The 17,860-nt window shown below is 33.5% G+C and overlaps 1 protein-coding gene and 1 non-coding gene across 3 annotated transcripts; one reads left to right on the top strand and one right to left on the bottom strand.

The window, feature by feature from the left end:
- Window positions 1–8,771: 8,771 nt before the first annotated feature.
- On the top strand, window positions 8,772–8,844 carry TRNAE-CUC (transfer RNA glutamic acid (anticodon CUC)). The gene has a single exon. It is a non-coding gene; the product is annotated as a tRNA-Glu (tRNA).
- A 2,991-nt stretch (window positions 8,845–11,835) lies between these two features.
- LOC104888848 (uncharacterized) lies at window positions 11,836–17,802 on the bottom strand. 2 transcript variants are annotated; one of them, XM_010673961.4, is made up of 6 exons: window positions 17,663–17,802; window positions 15,797–16,182; window positions 14,523–14,894; window positions 13,676–14,224; window positions 13,290–13,417; window positions 11,836–12,146 (listed from the first exon to the last, which is right to left on the bottom strand). In XM_010673961.4, the coding sequence occupies exons 2-6, from the start codon at window positions 16,178–16,180 to the stop codon at window positions 12,143–12,145; spliced, it is 1,437 nt and encodes a 478-aa protein (XP_010672263.1). In that variant the 5' UTR covers window positions 16,181–16,182; window positions 17,663–17,802; the 3' UTR covers window positions 11,836–12,142. The 2 variants fall into 2 exon arrangements, with proteins under 2 accessions (XP_010672263.1, XP_010672255.1); XM_010673953.4 differs by having other exon boundaries at window positions 13,286–13,417; window positions 17,663–17,801.
- Window positions 17,803–17,860: the final 58 nt, after the last annotated feature.

The following is a 17,860-nucleotide window of genomic DNA, read 5'->3' as shown; positions in this document are numbered from 1 at the left end:
ACTTTATAAAACCTTTCGTAAGCTTTACTCGAAACAGCTTTTTCCTTTTGTTTGTAAAATACGTTTGCTTTCTCCTCAAAAATGTCTCACAATGAAAATCATAAAAACAAAATTACCCCTGATCTTACTTTATTACAAATCAGAATCAAATCAATACATCATTATTCATAAGCAAAACTTGTTAGTATATATACTAACACAACATATACTTGAAGAAAAAATAGACTTCCTTACTTAGGTCCTCAAAACTAAAACTCCTCGAAATTCATCTTCAAGTTTTTCTTAAAGTACCACAATTAATATTCTCTCAAAAATAAACAGTACTCAACTATAACTTGAGATAATAAATAAACAATATTTTCCTGAAAATTCACACAACCTTCACTTCAATAAAATTAACTCTTCACATAATATAAAAGCTCAATGCTTAAATCCATAATATAAAAACACGACTATTTTTTCCAAAGTCAATTACCTTGATTGACTAGTTTCTTCCCTTTTCTCCTTTATTAAGCTCCAGATTCCTCCCAAAAGAATATATTTCTTCTATTATTAGAGTCACTTAATTATATTTCAATAAGTGATATACCCAATCCTTGTAATCACTCTATCTTTCATATTGCCAAAACAACAATTATACACTATCCTTCAAGCAAAAGTACTTTAAGACTACTCCCAAAAATAATACTTCTCTTAACACCAATAATCCTCAAAATCAACTTAGAATACATTTAAAGAATTCTAGTATCTTACTTCACCTTTGAAACAAAAATGATCTAAAGGAACCTGCTAAAGTTTCAAATATGGTACCTTGTATAGTCGTATACCTGTAATGTCCTCATAATATTCCTTATTTTGTTATCTTTCGAAGGTTATCTCTATATCATTTCGAAGGTTGACTATATCCATAAATAAAATATATAACTTATCTAAATCTCAATAATTCCTCCAAGATGGTATAAACCATTGACCTCCTACTTGTTTCCACAAATTATGAAATTTCTCTTCCTTACTCATGTCACTAAACATTAAAGATCATCCAACTACATAAAACTTCAAATAACTAATTTCACAATTCTTAGCACATAATATAATGTATTGCCTTCTTCACTCCTACTAAAACAAATAACTACTAAACTTCTTTCCTTCAAAGGAATAAACTAGAACAATTTTCACCTTTAATGGATCTCAAATAGTCAACCTGGCTTACTTTGAACTCATAGGTTCTCCTAAAACTTATAAATCAGAAGAAATAAACATATTGATGCTTTATACTATGTATATAAATCACTTTGCATGAATTAGATCACATGCATACATGTCATATAAGACATTAAATAACCAAGTTCATCTCATAGAAAATATACATGCCAAAAAATATGTCGTAAGAGATGGTAATACCACAACTTGCAAGTAGCTTCTTAATAGAATGTCATGAAAGACAGAATAATAACTCAATTCTTACAATAAACAATAAACTCTTTCTTTTGCTTATGAAAAATACAAAGATTTTTCATATTAACTTGACAATAAGTCAAACTTCCTTAAAATATACTCAAAATAATCATATTATAAATAGAACAATGAACACTAAACAATTCTTAAAAAAAATCAATACTTCATAAAAAGTTTCAGCTTTATAATCCGAATAAATATATATAGATTTATAAGATAAATAAGGATTGCATGTTGAAATAATAGTCAAAATAAAAATAACATTTGAACTATAATTTCAAATGAATCGAAAAAATATATGAAATTCCTATAAGAAAAAAATGTTTGATATTCTTGAAAAATAAAAAATACATATATATGTATATGACCAAAATAGTTGTTTATTTGAGTACTAGGCTTAGTGTATGAATAATTAGTCGAGTGAGTTCCCAGGAAAGAGAGGTGCGGCACAAACGGCCAACTTAAGTACCAAGTCTTTCCTTAGCCAGAACTTTCCTCAGAAAAATAAATCCACATACTTATTCCGTTCTTCAAATTATAAATCAGAAAATATTTATGCTTGAAAATATGAGTATTTGCTTAAAAAGAATGAAGTATTTTTTTTTCACATAATATAAAATGTAAAGAAAAAATGCAAATAGAATGCGAAACTATAGCTTATATGCCCTTCCTAGATCTACCCATACTCTCATTGACTGTTTATTTTACTTTCAAACGAACCTGAAAACTGATACCACTTTGTAACACCCCCAAATTTCTCTCTTTTGGAAAACTTATTTTAATATAAAACTCCTTGAGAAACTTGAGAGTATTACCGCCACGTGATAACGTTAAAGGCTTTAATACTAACTACTAAGTGAACTTTAAACTAATGCAGCGGAAATAACTTAAATAACTTCTCTTTATTAATATAAACTTTATTGTACAACTATATAACAATGAAAATAAAGAAAATAAAATAACAACTCCTTGACTAATTATGATTCCTCACTAGCTCCCCATATGAAGTATGCATCAACCTGTAAAATCTGCTCACCAAAAGGGTCATCACAGGGACAAAGCCATAAAACAAAACAAAACAAAAAGCGTGTCAGTAAAAATACTGAGTACATGTATATGCGGAATATTAAACACTTTATTTAATTAAACTTTTGAAATATTTAATTTCAAAAAAAAAAACCTTTCTGGATACTTGATAATACTTGTATAATATAAAGTATATAACCTTGATAAAAATCCTTTTTCCTTGCCTAGATACCTTTCCTAAAGTGTGCACCCCCCAAGTTTAGTATTCCTTACCGAGTCTATTACGAGGGAACTACCTTGTCCACATGACTTATACAAAAAGTACATGGGTAAATAATATAATAGCTACCGTTCTTGTTAGTAAATAACAAGCCGTGGCCTCTTTATAAATTGTGATCGTAAAAGATCATATAACTAATAAAAATCCTTCTGAAATAATCCTCCTTTAAAAAGAATAATAATTCTTATATAAGACTTTAGCCATATAAAGGCATAAATAATTTGTTCGTAGAATAACTTTGAAAACTCTTAAAAATAATCATAAAACCATAATAGTTTTGGTCTTGCTAATCACGTTGCTCTTCAGTATTCATGCTAGTGTATGATATGAAAACTTTAAACAATTTTCATACTAGTATGATATGGAATTTCAAACAAAGAATGTGATAATGATTGTTAAAATAATCCTGCGGCTACCTACGCCGACTTCAAACATATTATAAAACATAATATTCGACTAGTTCAACTAAAAAAAATCATGTTGTTCATATTAAACTCAAACAACATGCACTTCAATCTAATATATTTTTCCTAAAAACATGATACTACACTTGTAAAACAATTATTAAAAATCTACAAATACACGCACCTTTAATAATACTAACTACTAGGGAGAAAAATATAGAAGGTAGGCTAAGAGTGAGAGAGAGTTTAAACTTGAGAAAAGAGATTTATTCCTCAAATTTGGTGTGAAGAATATGGTGGGTGGAGACCCCTATTTATACTAGTTGGGTAAATAGGATAAGAATAGGAATAGGAACTAAAAGATAGATTTTTGAGAAAAGATAATTATTTTAGCTAGGATAAACTATCCTTTTATGATAATATAGTTAGAATAAAGGAATATTCCATAAGATAAATAATCTAGATGCTAATTAATCAAAAGATAAAACCAACAATTAACCAAAAGATAAAGGAAAACAAGGTAACCAACTTTTGGTCAAGAGATTAGGATGGCACCTATTCGGTGAAAACTGCTTATATGTTGGGGAAAGGTGGGAACCTAGAGGATTTTCATAGAGTGTGGAATATTTTGTGGAGTTTAAATGTGTCGCCTAAGGTTCGCCATTTCATGTGGCGTGCCTGCACAAGTTCACTCCCGGTAAGGGATGTGCTTAAGCGATGTCATCTTGTTGAAGAAGCTGGTTGTCCCTGCTGTGCTAGAGAGGATGAGACGCAATCACATTTATTCTATAGTTGCCCGATGTCGCTAAAATTGTGGGAAGAGCTGGGTTGTTATATGTTATTACAAGGGGTGGAAGATGAAGGCATGTGTGATACCCTTGTCAGATGGAGCGAGATGGATGCTAAGGTGGTTCAAAAGGGTTGTTATATCCTTTGGAATGTGTGGAGTGAAAGAAATAAGAAAGTCTTTGAGAATACGAGCCATCCGATCCCTGTTGTGTGCCAGAGAATCATGAGACAAGTTGATGACTTTAATAGTTATGCGATGAGGATTTATGGTGGAATCCGACCCATTACGACTCAGAGCCCCGCCCGATGGCTTGCTCCCCTGCTGGCGCTATTAAACTGAATACAGATGCAAGCTTGGCTGATGAAGGTTGGGTGGGCCTTGGTGTGATAGCCCGTGATTCGGAGGGTAAGGTATGCTTTGCTGCAACTAGACGTGTGCGTGCCTACTGGCCTCCCGAGGTAGCTGAATGTAAGGCCATTTACATGGCAACTCGATTGGCCAAAGCTCATGGGTATGGTGATGTGATTTTCGAGTCTGATTCTCTTGTTGCTACCAAAAGATTAACTAAAGCAGCAATTTTCTTCTCAGATTTGGATGCAATACTTGGGGATATTCTTTCTATGTGTAATGGCTTTTCTTCTGTTTCTTTTTCTCATGTTAGGAGGGATGGGAATTGTGTTGCCCATAACCTCGCTAGAGTAGTGCCTTTTGGTGTTGAACAATGTTGGGAGCGTCATTGTCCTAGTGCTGTAACACCTTATGTACTTATGGACACATTGTCCCTTTGATTAATGCACTTCTCTTTCCCCTCAAAAAAAAAAAAAAAAAAGCTCCCTGCGTGAGCTGCGAAGCTTTTAATATTTTTTTTTTTTTTTTTTTTTCTCTTTTTATAAAATCCTTTTTTCTTTAAACCCTTTTTTTTTTCTTTTCTTTTTGCAAACCTTTTTGAAATAGTTTTTAAAATATTTTTAATTTATTTTGAACAAACTACATGAATAAAAACTCAGGAAAGTTAGGTCCAAAATTCATTTGGCTAAAATTTATTTTAAATACCCAAAATCTTTCTTATAAAAGCCTTTTTAATAAATAATAAGCCTTTTTAGTAAATAAAACCTTTTTAAAAACTAAAACTTTTATAAATATATAAATAATAACTTACTAAAATACGGAGTATTACATAACCCATTTAATTATCCAACCTACCCATAGTAATTAAGGACATTATTTTCATTTTCACTCTATCTCCTATTTTCTTGTTTTTTGTGCCCAAACCAAATGCTGCAATAAAAAAAAAGTGAGGAAGTATGAGATTAAACTTACCCGTTGAAATTCTTTTATTGAAAATTTTCCAGATATTTGATCAATTAAGTTGTCACTGATTTGATGGTTTTGAAAACAGAAAAAGAGTTGCCAATAATTTAGTAGATTTCTTTTGGTATAGAGAACGACATAGTAGGGTAATATTTAGTAGATTTCTTTTGGTATAGAGAACGACATAGTAGGGTAATGTAAACGACAATCAATCTCAAATAGTTAAAATCGTTTTAAACAACATTGTTTTGATAATTTATTGGCAGTGTGTATAATGTAGCCTCTTCTCCCCCCCCCCCCCCTTTTTTTTTTCCTATCTTTTCTCTCATCTCCCACAAAATCCTAATTTTCAACCTAGGAGTACCTGCCACCCTTTTGGGTGGTGGTAAGCCCCTTTCTCCTTTTGTTACTAGTTTAGTAGTTCTTTTATGTTGATGGTTCTAATAAACTTCAGTCTTTTTAATAGAGAGTTTTTCTACTTATATATTGGGTTATATACTTATATCTACCCATATATTGGGTTTTATATCTCTCCATGTGAGTAGTAGATTTTGTTGTTGTTTTTTTTGTAATTCAAGAGGTTGATTTATTGATCGAATTTTGTGCGGGGTTGTAACAAATGTCAATTCTTCGTTTACAATCACTTGAATTGAATCCAGTTCTACCTCAACACTACAAAAGATCGACAGACCCCCTTTAGAAAGCTGCATCAGACATCGACGTGAAATACAAGGTTTTTCAGAAGTGTTAGATCTATTCAACAATCGTGATTTTGTCATACTAGAATTGTATTTATTTGATTTTGATATGTGTTTTTTTAGTTTTGACTTTTTAGTTCTTTTGTAGATATTATATGACTTTGAAATAATGAATTAATTTTAATTTTAGAAAAAGAAAGATTGTTTTGATAATTTCATCAACGAAGCTGTCAGTTGTTTGGTAGTTTGGATGGTCTTCATTATAATTGTTTGATAATTTCATCATTGAAGCTGTCAATTTTTTGGTAGTTTTTTTTTTTTTTTTGGTGCAAGTCAATTTTTTGGTAGTTAGGATGGTCTTAATCGTTGATTATTCAATAGGTTGGTATTGGGTAATGCCAGCGAAATGATGACCATTTGTGGACCGTTTCTTTACATGTCACAATGGTTTGCTAACCTCTAAGATAAAAGTCCTTAAAAAATACATTAGTGTCTCAATCAATCAGTGTAGTTATGTAGATTTTATTTTACACAAAGTGAATGGACAGTATAAATCTTGACCTCCCTTGGCCTTCAACCTGTCATTGTATAATGTTGGATTATAGTTGCTGTTTCTGAAAGTGATTGTAACTTTTTCTTTAAACATTGAAGTTTTCAGAATGTGATTTTCCTTTCACTATTCAATACTTATACTCAATTAACGCTATGTTCTTTTCGTCTGGTCTGAATAGATTTTTCTGATCTGATTTGATTTTTTTGATCCAATTTGATCGGTTTTGAACTTTTTTAGATCTGGTCTGATCTGATATGAACTTTTCTGATCTGGTCTGATTTGAACTTTTTTGTTTAATTATTCTTATTATTATTAAAGTTCAAGAAATAATAATATAATAATTATTATTATTACTAATCAATTGTAGACTTTTTTTGTCAATATCATTAAAATTTACAACTCCAGCACTTACAACAACTACTACATTCTATTGTAGCATTACCTACTTTTTACTACTAACTAGTTATTAGGCCCGGGCTATGCCCCGGGTAAGAAAAATTTGATTTATTAATATAATACTTTATAATAATAACAATAATAAATACAACTTAGCTGAGTGGTTAAGACTTTAATATATGTACTTGAGGTCTCGGGATCAAATCCTATATACTATGCAATTTCTAAATTTTTTTTATTATACATATATTACATGAACTAAAACTCCCTAGGGGTAGTATTGTAGTGGTGAACACTGCTCTTCAAATGGTATCATGCATACATAATTAATTTTAATGAACATGCAAATTTATTTATTTTTAAGGATGCAAGGGATATGTTTAATAACATTAACTAATTACAACACATATTTGTAATTTTGTGGAAACATGGATCATTAAGACATGTTTGATGAGATGATGATCCTTTGAAAACCCTTACATAAGGTCACTGGTTCGAGCCCAGGCTTCAGCATATTTATTTTTTAAATAATGACCACTTGGCTTTGTTGGTTAACAAACACGTGGCAAAATTCTGGTGACCAGAGGAGGATGCCACGTGGCGCATCGACGTTGTTACGCACGTCTTTTAATATATTTGTATAGATAAAAGTAAATAATAAAAAAAAAATTATAACCAACAAAATACAACAATAATCGCAATTAAAGAAGGAAAGAAAACATAAGAAAAATAAATAAATTAGGTGGCTTCATATCTTCAAGACAACTTGCATTGTGATTTTGCAATGCATTTTTAAACTAATGACTTCATTTCAAAAGAAAATAAATAAACAAATTAATGGCCTAGTTTTATTTTTTTATATTAAAATATAGGTACACATATCTAATAAATGAGTCCTATCATGTTGACCCATTTACTTAAAACGTGTCACAAACTTTGACCCGAATCCATTTATTTCGTGTTGAGTTGTGGTCGTATTGCTATATCATGTCATTTCTTACGTAATAATAATTATTAATAATAATAATATAATAATAATAATAATAATAATAATATAATAATAATAATAATATTTAGAAAAAGAATTAAGGATAATGCCTTTATTTTTCTAATTTGATCTGAACTTTTCTGATCTGATCTTTTTTTTTTTTTTATCTAATTTGAACTTTTTTGATATGATATATTGTTGGGCGAGTGTGCTGGGTGGTGGTGGAGATGGGGTCGTGAAGGTTGGTGTTTGGGTGAGGATTTTTATGGGCTTGGGTGGGTTTTTCGGGGCTAGGGGTTGGGTGGTGGTGGAGTGTGCTGGGATAAGTTTCGGAGATGGGGTCATGAAGGTTGGGGTTGGTGTTTGATCTGGTGGATTTAGAGAGTGGTGGTGCAGATGGTTGTGATGAATTGGTAATAGTGGTGACTACTTGGTGGGTTGCTGGTCTTAAGGAAGAGGGAAGAGAAAGATGAGAGGAGGAGGAAGAGGAGAGTAGAGAGGAAGTACAACAAAAATAATAATAAATTAATCATATTGTGACCTACTAAATAGGTCACAAACAGGTTAAGCTTAATAGAAAAAAATAGCTTTATAAACTTAACGTAATTAGGAATAATCCAAAAATTGACTTATATTAAGAAAATCATACAAAGATTGACTTATTTAAAATAATTTTGGCAAAAATTATATTACCAACTTTTCCCTGAGGGTAGGCACACAGCTCAATGACAAAAGAAATTTTAGAAGGAAGTATCTATATGAAGACTGAACTATAGTTTCTCAACAGCAACAAAAAAAATGGGAGTTGGGAGCTACTTTAGATTTGTCTATCGACAGGTAATATAAAAAAGACACGACTTTGTCAACAGTTCCGTTGTAGTCTAGTTGGTCAGGATACTCGGCTCTCACCCGAGAGACCCGGGTTCAAGTCCCGGCAACGGAATTTTTTTAAAGATTTATTCGTTTGTTTTGATTCGCTTTCTTCTTCTATTTTTATTTCTTTTTCTCTTTTCTTTATTACTTTTTTTTTTGACACAATCTTTTATTCCTACGTGAATATGTAAGTTAATGACCTAAGATAACTTTTTTTTTTGAAAGAAAGAAAAGGGATTTCATTAATATTTCGCCAAACGACACTTACAAGTCATTTCTGAAAAACATAAAATTCTAATAGAAATACATATCACCCTAGAAATGTAAACATCGCAGATTTGACTTAATTTTGCCTTAATAAAAATCTTCATCTGAAGCAATGCAATCTGTGAGTTCGCTCTGGTTCGGCATACGATCTGCAGATGCGGAAATTTTGGGATGAACGTACTCCAATTGTCTTCCATAATTTTACAGAAGTTGTGAAACCCTAATTCTTGAGAATAATTTCTCATACCTAAAAACAAAAGAACCATACTCACAACTCCCATAGGGGAGAAGGAGATTTCCAAAACAGAAACTAAAAACCCCATAAAAGGGTTTGAGAAAATCTCATAAAGAGATACTAATTTATTGAACAAAACAAGGAAATGAACTAAAAACTGAAAATAAAAGGGAAAAAGGGGCTTACCATGGATGAAAACATCCATGGCAGCCCCTAATTGATGAAGAAGGGGTAAGGGAGGCTAGGGTTTTAGAGAGAGAAAAGGAGAGGGGAGGCTAGGGTTGCATCAATTTTATGACCTAAGATAACTGGGTTCCTCTCAAAAATGAGTAAGATAACTGGTAGACTTTCTCTGAAAAAAAATAGTTTTTTTTTTCAACTCCTACCCCATCCTTTTGTTGAGCCTTTTACATCTTCTCATGCTAATCCCAGTAGAGTTTTACTCGTAGGCTGAACTTCTAATCCTCGTCCTAGAATTACTTAAAATCGCACCAAAAAAAATTGAATTTAAATTTTTAACCTTTTCTTTTTCCCTAAATCACAGCCCCATCACCAACCACCTCACTCCTGCACCACCAGTTCCTGCACCACCGCCACCCTTCTTACTTCATTCTTTCTCTTACATCCTCAATATCAAACCCCCACTCATCTTTGTTTCTTCTTCCTCAATATCAAACCAAACCCTCTGCTTCTTCTTCCTCAATATCAAACCCCACCACCTGCTGCACCACCGTCACCCACCAGCCTCCCCTTTCTCTTCCTCTTCTCATCCGTTATTCCCGCAAAGCCCAAACAATTTTTTTTTAAATTGCGACCCCGCCACTTGCTGCACCACCGCCACCCACCAGCCTCCCCTTTACCTTCCTCTTCTCTTCCATTGTTCCCGCAGCCACCCAGGCGATTTTTTTTTAAAAATCGCGAACGTCCGGCCAGGACGTTCGCCCCATGGACATAACGTCCTCGCTGGACATTCATACCATGGGGCGAACGTCCTGGCCGGACGTTTGCGATTTTTTAAAAAAATTCGTCTGGGTGGCTGCAGTGGAGACGTCACGGATGGTGGTGGGGGATGTTGCGGGAGGTAGGTTGTCGCGGTGGAGGTTGCAGGTGGTTGTGGGAAGGTAGGTGGTGGTGGTTGGTGGTATGGAAAAGAGGAGAGGGTGAAATGGGAGGGGGAGGTATGTGGTGGTGGTGGGTGGTGTGGAAAAGAGGAGAGGGTGAAAGGGCAACGTGGAGGTAGGTGGTGGTGGTGGTGGTGGGGGTGGTAGTCACGAGGAAAGAGTAAAATGGTCTATAAAAATTAATTTGGGGCGATTTTAAGTAATTTCAGGGCGATGTTTAACAAAATCCCTTGTAGGTAGATTGCGAAAAGTACGGAATTTAATCCACTTCCGTCAAACTTGTCATGAATCTGTTAGTTTTTGACTTCTGTTGTAGATGCCGTATGAGGTATAATTTCAAATCTGTGAATGACTTTTCATTTTTTGAAAATAAAACCTATTTCAGTATATTGTTGCCATTTCCCCCTACAAACTACACTCTTTCTTGTGTTTTCTTTCTTTATTTCTTTCTGTTTTTTCTTGGACCCAATATTTTGTTCCTATGTGAATATGTAAGTTATAGAAGTAATATTTGAGCATATTTTTCGCAGTTTTCCCTCCAAACCACACTCTTTCTTTCTTGTCCATCTCTTACCGCACATGCGAGAACCATGAACACTTCATCCGCTAAGTATGACAATTCTAAGATCATTTCACTCAAACACTTCTTTAAGATTTTATCTTTCTTTCCAACTCCTTCAATATCCCTTCATATTTAAATCGCAAACAACCTACCATGCAAATGACGCGTACAAACTATGCAATAGATATCCGCCTACTACTTCACCTTGAAACAAAAGAGGAATTTCCTACTTTTGCTTTTTAGGTCATCAATGCAATATTCATTTGTAATTGCTTTGATTATCTTCATGCACACGACCATTTTACAGCCATCGAGGTCGCTACCACCACATCTAACACCGCCAAAAGCGTTATTCAAGCTAGTTTCAACACCGTCTTTTGATTATTCACGCTCTAATGCGGGGACAGCACCTACTTTATCTTCAACTTCATCTCTAGTAGAGGAACAGGCAGAGGAGAGTGTCCAACATCGACATCAACTGCAACCTGAGAGTTTTATCGGAGATGATTATGGGTATTGGAATCCAGTTCCTCACTATGATGGAGGAGATCCAGGTCCAATTCCACACGCTAAGGTACCCAACTAAGTCTAGACAAATACTCCGACCTGTCTTAAAAACGGTCACTGTTGTGATTTTCGATTGTAACCCATGTGTAACCAGATCCTGTAATGCCTTAATGTAGTTCTGAATTCTGAACATTAAGTGGTAGAGCACCAATCTTTTTCAGTTTTAAGCAATCTGAAAACCAATTGGCTTGAAAAGGATCAAATGTCATTTAGCCATATGCCTATAATTCAACTTGGATTCTATATGAAAACTCAAGTCAGGACAGAAAAGGGTACAGTAGAATCTGGTTCAAATTTCCTTTCGTAGACTGAGCCAAAAGAAACATATATAAAGTTCTTTGATTTGTAAGCAAGTAACTTTACATATACAACAATATCTGGCAAGTATATAACCTAGATTAACAAAAACAGAGAAGCAAACCAGAAACATAACTGCTTCTCTACTCCCAACATGAATTACCAAGAGCACGTTATCAGATTCATTGAAGAATGAAAAGCAAGGAAAGTCATGTGGGAAGATGCAAGTGATAATTCGGCTTAGTTACTCTACCGCAATAGCATCCATGTGTTCATTAGTGTACGCAAGGAATCAACGGATTTGAGTGGGGACTTCTTGTTACCTGATGAACATTAATAAACCCAACCATTAGATGATATCTGGCTTCCAAAATGTAGTATCCAGTGGATTTTAGCATAAAGAGTTCACAATAATTATAGACCATCTAACTATAAGCAGTAATCTGCAAGCACATCTGAAAGACAGAACAGCGCAAGCATCAGTGCAAGTCAGAAAGACTTGATTTTGATGGTCATGATAGTAGCTACCAAGCCAAAAATACCATCTTAGCGAGTAATTTTAATCGTGGTTCCAGCCAATTTGACCTTTCAAGCAAAACAACTGACACCAAATCATCAATCAACGGATTAAAGTAAACGCGAGAGTTACTTTTGAGCATGGAAATATTACTTTTGAGTTATGAGCATGGAACCATAAACATGAACTACCATTCAGCATGAAAAGCAGGGAAATTAAACATACTAGTAAAAATAACATTTCCATGATGTTAAAAAGAGGACACAAAAAGTCACATGTTACAGGCTCATAGCCTGCAAAAAAAAAGTTAGAATGACCCCATAAAACCCTAATCCTAATAAAATCCAGCAAGTGGTCTAATTCATACCAAGAGTTTAGCTTCCCTTGATGCTTTTCTCATCGTACTTGGGGACATTACTCCCTTTGTTCAGGGATAATATTACATGCATTTCTCAATTCCCTTCTAATTCAAATTTAGATATTACTTTCACAAATTACCATCCGTAGAAGTTGTCGCATCTCTATCCTCCCCATTACTTTTTAGTAGAGAATTCAATAATCCAGAAACTCAAAACACGGCCAATTACTTAATTTTACCCAGTGGACACAAAGGGATTCCAATTGACAAGAAAACTCTACCCATTTAGACTAGAAACCTGGAATTATAACAAGTGGAAACCACAACAGTTCAAGTTGGGAGATGAGAGCTCTTAACAATTAATCCTCCCTTCTTAACAATTAATCCTTCCTCTTTATGACTTACTATAAGTGAATATATGTAGCTTATGTGACTCATACCCTGTAACGTAGATGCAAGACCATGCTTTTAAAATTTCTTATTCTATTTTTCACATGGTTGGGGATTTCATTATGTGAAAATAACACATTAAATAGGAGCTTTAAAAAAAATCTGGAGATGATGAGGGGGTTTTGCAGATCAAATACCTACATAAGATGGATAGATGATGGGCCAGAAATAGCAGCAACTTTCTGAGCAAGTTTGGCTTCATCGCGGTAGAGTTCCTTGTAGTCTTTCTTCAAACGTCTTGCCTCTCGCTTTGCCTCCTTTACAGCAGCCTATTTAAACATTATAAGCTAGCACTTTTGAGTACAAACTTTGCTCTTTCAATCAATGTTGGTATAAAGAAAAGCACAATTAAGAGTTACCATACAAGCCATAATGACTCAAACTGTTAGGACTGTAATCTTTAACTAACATAATAGATTATTTCTAGATTGGTCTTTATCAATGTGGGTATAACTAGGTTTTATGTGCTGAAGGATTGACTGATGTCAAACAGTGAAAGCTATTTCTACCAAAAAAAAAAAGAATACCTTTCTTTCTTTTTTCTCTTCCTTGGACTCCTGACCATGTGGTTTTCTTTTCGGCTGCTCAGTTTTGGCAACTACTTTCACTTTCTCTTTAGATTCCTTCTTTCCATGAGGCAAGTAATCCACCGGCAGCCCACCCTTTCCTCCAAGGGAAATAATCTTGTCAGAATCACTTTTCAGAAACCCTGGAAAATTGTCAGCCAGTCTTTTCTCTCTAGTAAATCCTGGAGCTCCAATTCTTCCAGGGTGATTGTCAAGATTCGAGTAAGTAGAGACAATGGTCTCACAATCCCAAACTTCTGACTCGTCACTACTTTCTTCCAATATTATCACTTCTTTATCATCCCCATCTTCATCCTCATATTTCTCAGCATATTCAGCACAACGACGAAGTATTTCAGCTGGAACTTTGTAATTTTCATCAAGCTCTAAATCATCATCCTGATGATCCTTGAGAACATTATTGAGTTTCTCTGCAAGTGATATACTTTCTTCAGCTACATATTCATCATAATCATCATCGCTATCCGACCCATATTCTTGACTTTCAAGCTGCAAAAGAGCACAAAGGGATGTTGATATAGGCAAAATAAAGTGCATAAAAAATATAGTTAGGCTCTCACTAATAAATTATGGTTGTGTCATTGGTATTATCAAAGAGAGAGAGAGAACACATAATCTGCCAAAATCTCTTTGATCACTCCGTTTGTGTGAGATTAAAGAGACTTGGCAAAAAAAAAAAGAAAGCTTTGTAAAAATTTAATACTGAAGACCCTCATAGTCTGACACAGTGTCTTACACCTGATAGGCTGATACTAATCTAACACTAGCTCAAGAGAGATAATCTTACCATATCAAACTGTTGGTCTAGCAAACGCTGAGATCTAGGCTTTTCATTGATACCTCCAACAACCTCCACCACGGACTTACTGGCTACTTTGGTTTGAACTTCATGTGAGATACAAGTATCAGATTCATTCAGCACGTCCTGTTCATATGCATGTCCTGTTTCATCATGATTGGCAATGACAACAAAGTCCTCCTCCAAATCATCAATATCAGAACCAAACTCTGAATTATTATCTTCAAGCAATTGAGCAATTTCAGGATCTACAACTTTCTGAACTCTCACATTCACAGTTTTCTCTGCGACAGCGTACAATGTTTGAGGAGTTGTATCTTCACTTGCTTCACTTACCCTTACTCTTGAAGCATCATATGCCTGAGATAAAAGGAATCACTAGCTAAAATTAGTACTTACCGCAAAGTGCTCCTGAGTGGGAAATGTTTAAAAGGCTATGACAAAACAAGATGATGAATACTACATCTATTTTAACATAGTAGTTATTTACCGTTCATACATACATATAAAGATTTTTTTGGTTGATGTACTTTTTTTTTTTTTGCCATGACAAGCATTACACATAAAGCTAGTTAAAAACCTAACATTCTCAAAGCAAAAGAAGAAAAAGAAAAAACTTATATAATAATAAGATTAAGACAAGACTCCCTGCATCCAAATTCAAAATAATTACTTCCGACATTTCTATATAATTGCTACACTTTCCTAAAACAAAAATGTTATAATACTTGCTACATACTACACTTGGGCACTTTCACACTTATAATACAAGTCTCTCTGAAGTATAATGGTGGGGAAACTTACGGTCATACAAGTACACTTAAGTTCGGATTAATTCATGTGAAGAGACCGCACACTTATTGTGGTCTACTCATTCTTCCTCTTACAATTTTTAAATAGTATGCCCTGTGAAGAGACCACGCCTTTACTGTGGTCTACTCTTTCTCCCTCTTACAATTCTTAAATAGTAAGCCCTATTTCTCTGGAACACTTGTTTAGAAATGAAGTATCACATTGTTCTTAAACCTCATAGCTAAGGACATCACACTATTTCCCTAAATCATCCTTCACAATAGTTGTATATTCCTATACTCTCCTCGTCATTCATTGTGAATACTGAATACAATTAGCAAGCATCACTCATAAACTATGACTATTTGAAGAAATGTAACGTAATTATTACTTGAGACTAAAGAAGTAAATTAAAGTATGTTGCAATACTAAGTAAAAATATGGCGCAATGAAGACACAACGAAAATAACCTTGACATCATGAGGAAGAAGCTGAAAATTAGCCTTTGGATTCTCATAATAAGACGAGCCTCCACCAGTATTCCGAATCTCCCTCAAATGAGTTAAATAATTATAACCATCATCAGGGAATCCAAGCTCCAATATCTCCCTTCTTATTTTATCTGATAAAGGTGCTGAATCCCTAAACTCTTCACAATCTCCATAATCAGGAGCATCATCATAATTTGATTGATGGCCTTCATCTATCCCATCAATCAAAACATGATTATTATCGACACGAACAAAAACACGATCATTTTCCGGCTCTTCAATGTACACAGGATCAGAAGAATCTCGTGAAAGCAATTGAAATGTTGCTGATTTTTTCTTGTCAATAAACTTTTTCTTGCCCATATCTAGAAGCAACCCAAAATCAACAAATATATAATTAAGTCAAAAAAATAAATTTGAAGCAAGAGATATATTATATCAGTATGACATGTAATTCATCCAAGTTCAATTAATAATAGCAAACATCACATAATTTTTCAACTATAAATTAATCAAAGTATGCTTGGCTTCTGTTCTTGTTATTGTCTGACTTCTCCATTCTTGCAAGCCACTTTCATCCAAAAATTTACCAAAAGCACATTAGTTTGAATCCAAATTAAATAAGAACTACCTACATTAGACATAATCTATGTTTTTGGGCAAGTTTTTAGTTTGGGTCAGTTTTTGACCGATTTTTGCCATAAAAAAAAATGAGTCATGAACTCATAAGTCATGACTAATACTTTAAATCCTTAAAAGTTAAAATTGTGTCACGACCAATGAAACATTCTTATACGATCTTTATAGCAGCCCCGGCCCAAACATTATGTTGAAATTTAGGCCCCCATAAAATCTATTCTACAGGATTCTAAATTGTTCCAAACAAAATTCAAAGGCACAACGGTTAAAAAAAAATGCATTTATGATTATTAGATATGATTGTTTCAAAATAATGATAACATAGATTAAAAAATAACAACGGTAAATTAATAAACGGTGGTATGACTTCAATACGGTTGTAAACTTGAAATTGTATGAGAGTTGGAAGACACCTATAAAATCTATCTTAAGGTTTTCTAAATTTCCCAACAATCAACTATACAAGTACAATAAACACGTTCCATTTTCAATTAGTTTACACCAACAAAACACCAAAATACTACTACTAAAATCAAGATACATTGTCCAACAAACTTGCCCAAAACAACTTAAACCCAGATTCAATAAGACAAAACCCAGAAGAAATCGCTACTATATTAAAAAAATCTTCAACAAACTCAACAAAATTAAGAAAACCCCAGTTTACTACAACACAAATATTAATTGCAAAGAAAGAAACCACCTCAATTTCCTGTTAATTAATGTCAATCCCCAATTTCAAATCAATTAGGCTTTAATTTACAAAAATTCATACAAAAATAAAAAAAAAATCCATATTAAGGAGAGAAGGAAGGAGGAGAAACTACTAGCTTCAGTGCATCATAAGCCATGATCAGTGAGCTCGAAATCAGAAAGCGAAGAATCACTCGAACAAAATCAAAAGAAAACGATAACCCTAAATCGGAGAAGACGAAATTTCCAAAAATTTGTTTTTAACCCAGATTTTTTAGGGATTTAAAGAAACTTAACCTAAATTATTTTTGAGAATTTAAACCGATATATACACTCTTTTTTTTCTTTCTTTTTTGAGAGGGATGTATATTAGTATTCTTGGGGTTAAATTTAAAGAATATTTTTACCACTTTAGGAAGATTATAATTTCAACTTCACAAAAAAAAACATACAAAAATTAATCAAAAATTCAAGAATTAAATTAAAGAGGAGAGAGAAAATTAAAGTTGGTACCTTTTATTTTTGGTTGTTGTTGCTACTGCTGCTTGCGAAGATGGAGGAGAGAGAAAAACAAACAAGTTTTTTCTGTATTTTTAGGGTAAGTAAACGAAGAAGAAGAAAGATGAAAGAAAAAGAGAAACAGAGAAGTGGGCCGTTTTTTAAATAAGCCCAAAACTTTAGCCCACTGGGCTTTTAATGTGATAAATTTTA

The sequence above is a fragment of the Beta vulgaris genome, chromosome 1, assembly GCF_026745355.1.
Source record: "Beta vulgaris subsp. vulgaris cultivar EL10 chromosome 1, EL10.2, whole genome shotgun sequence".
Lineage (NCBI taxonomy): Eukaryota > Viridiplantae > Streptophyta > Magnoliopsida > Caryophyllales > Amaranthaceae > Beta > Beta vulgaris.
Note: the sequence above shows the minus strand (reverse complement) of the source record. Positions and strands in the feature narration are given on the sequence as shown.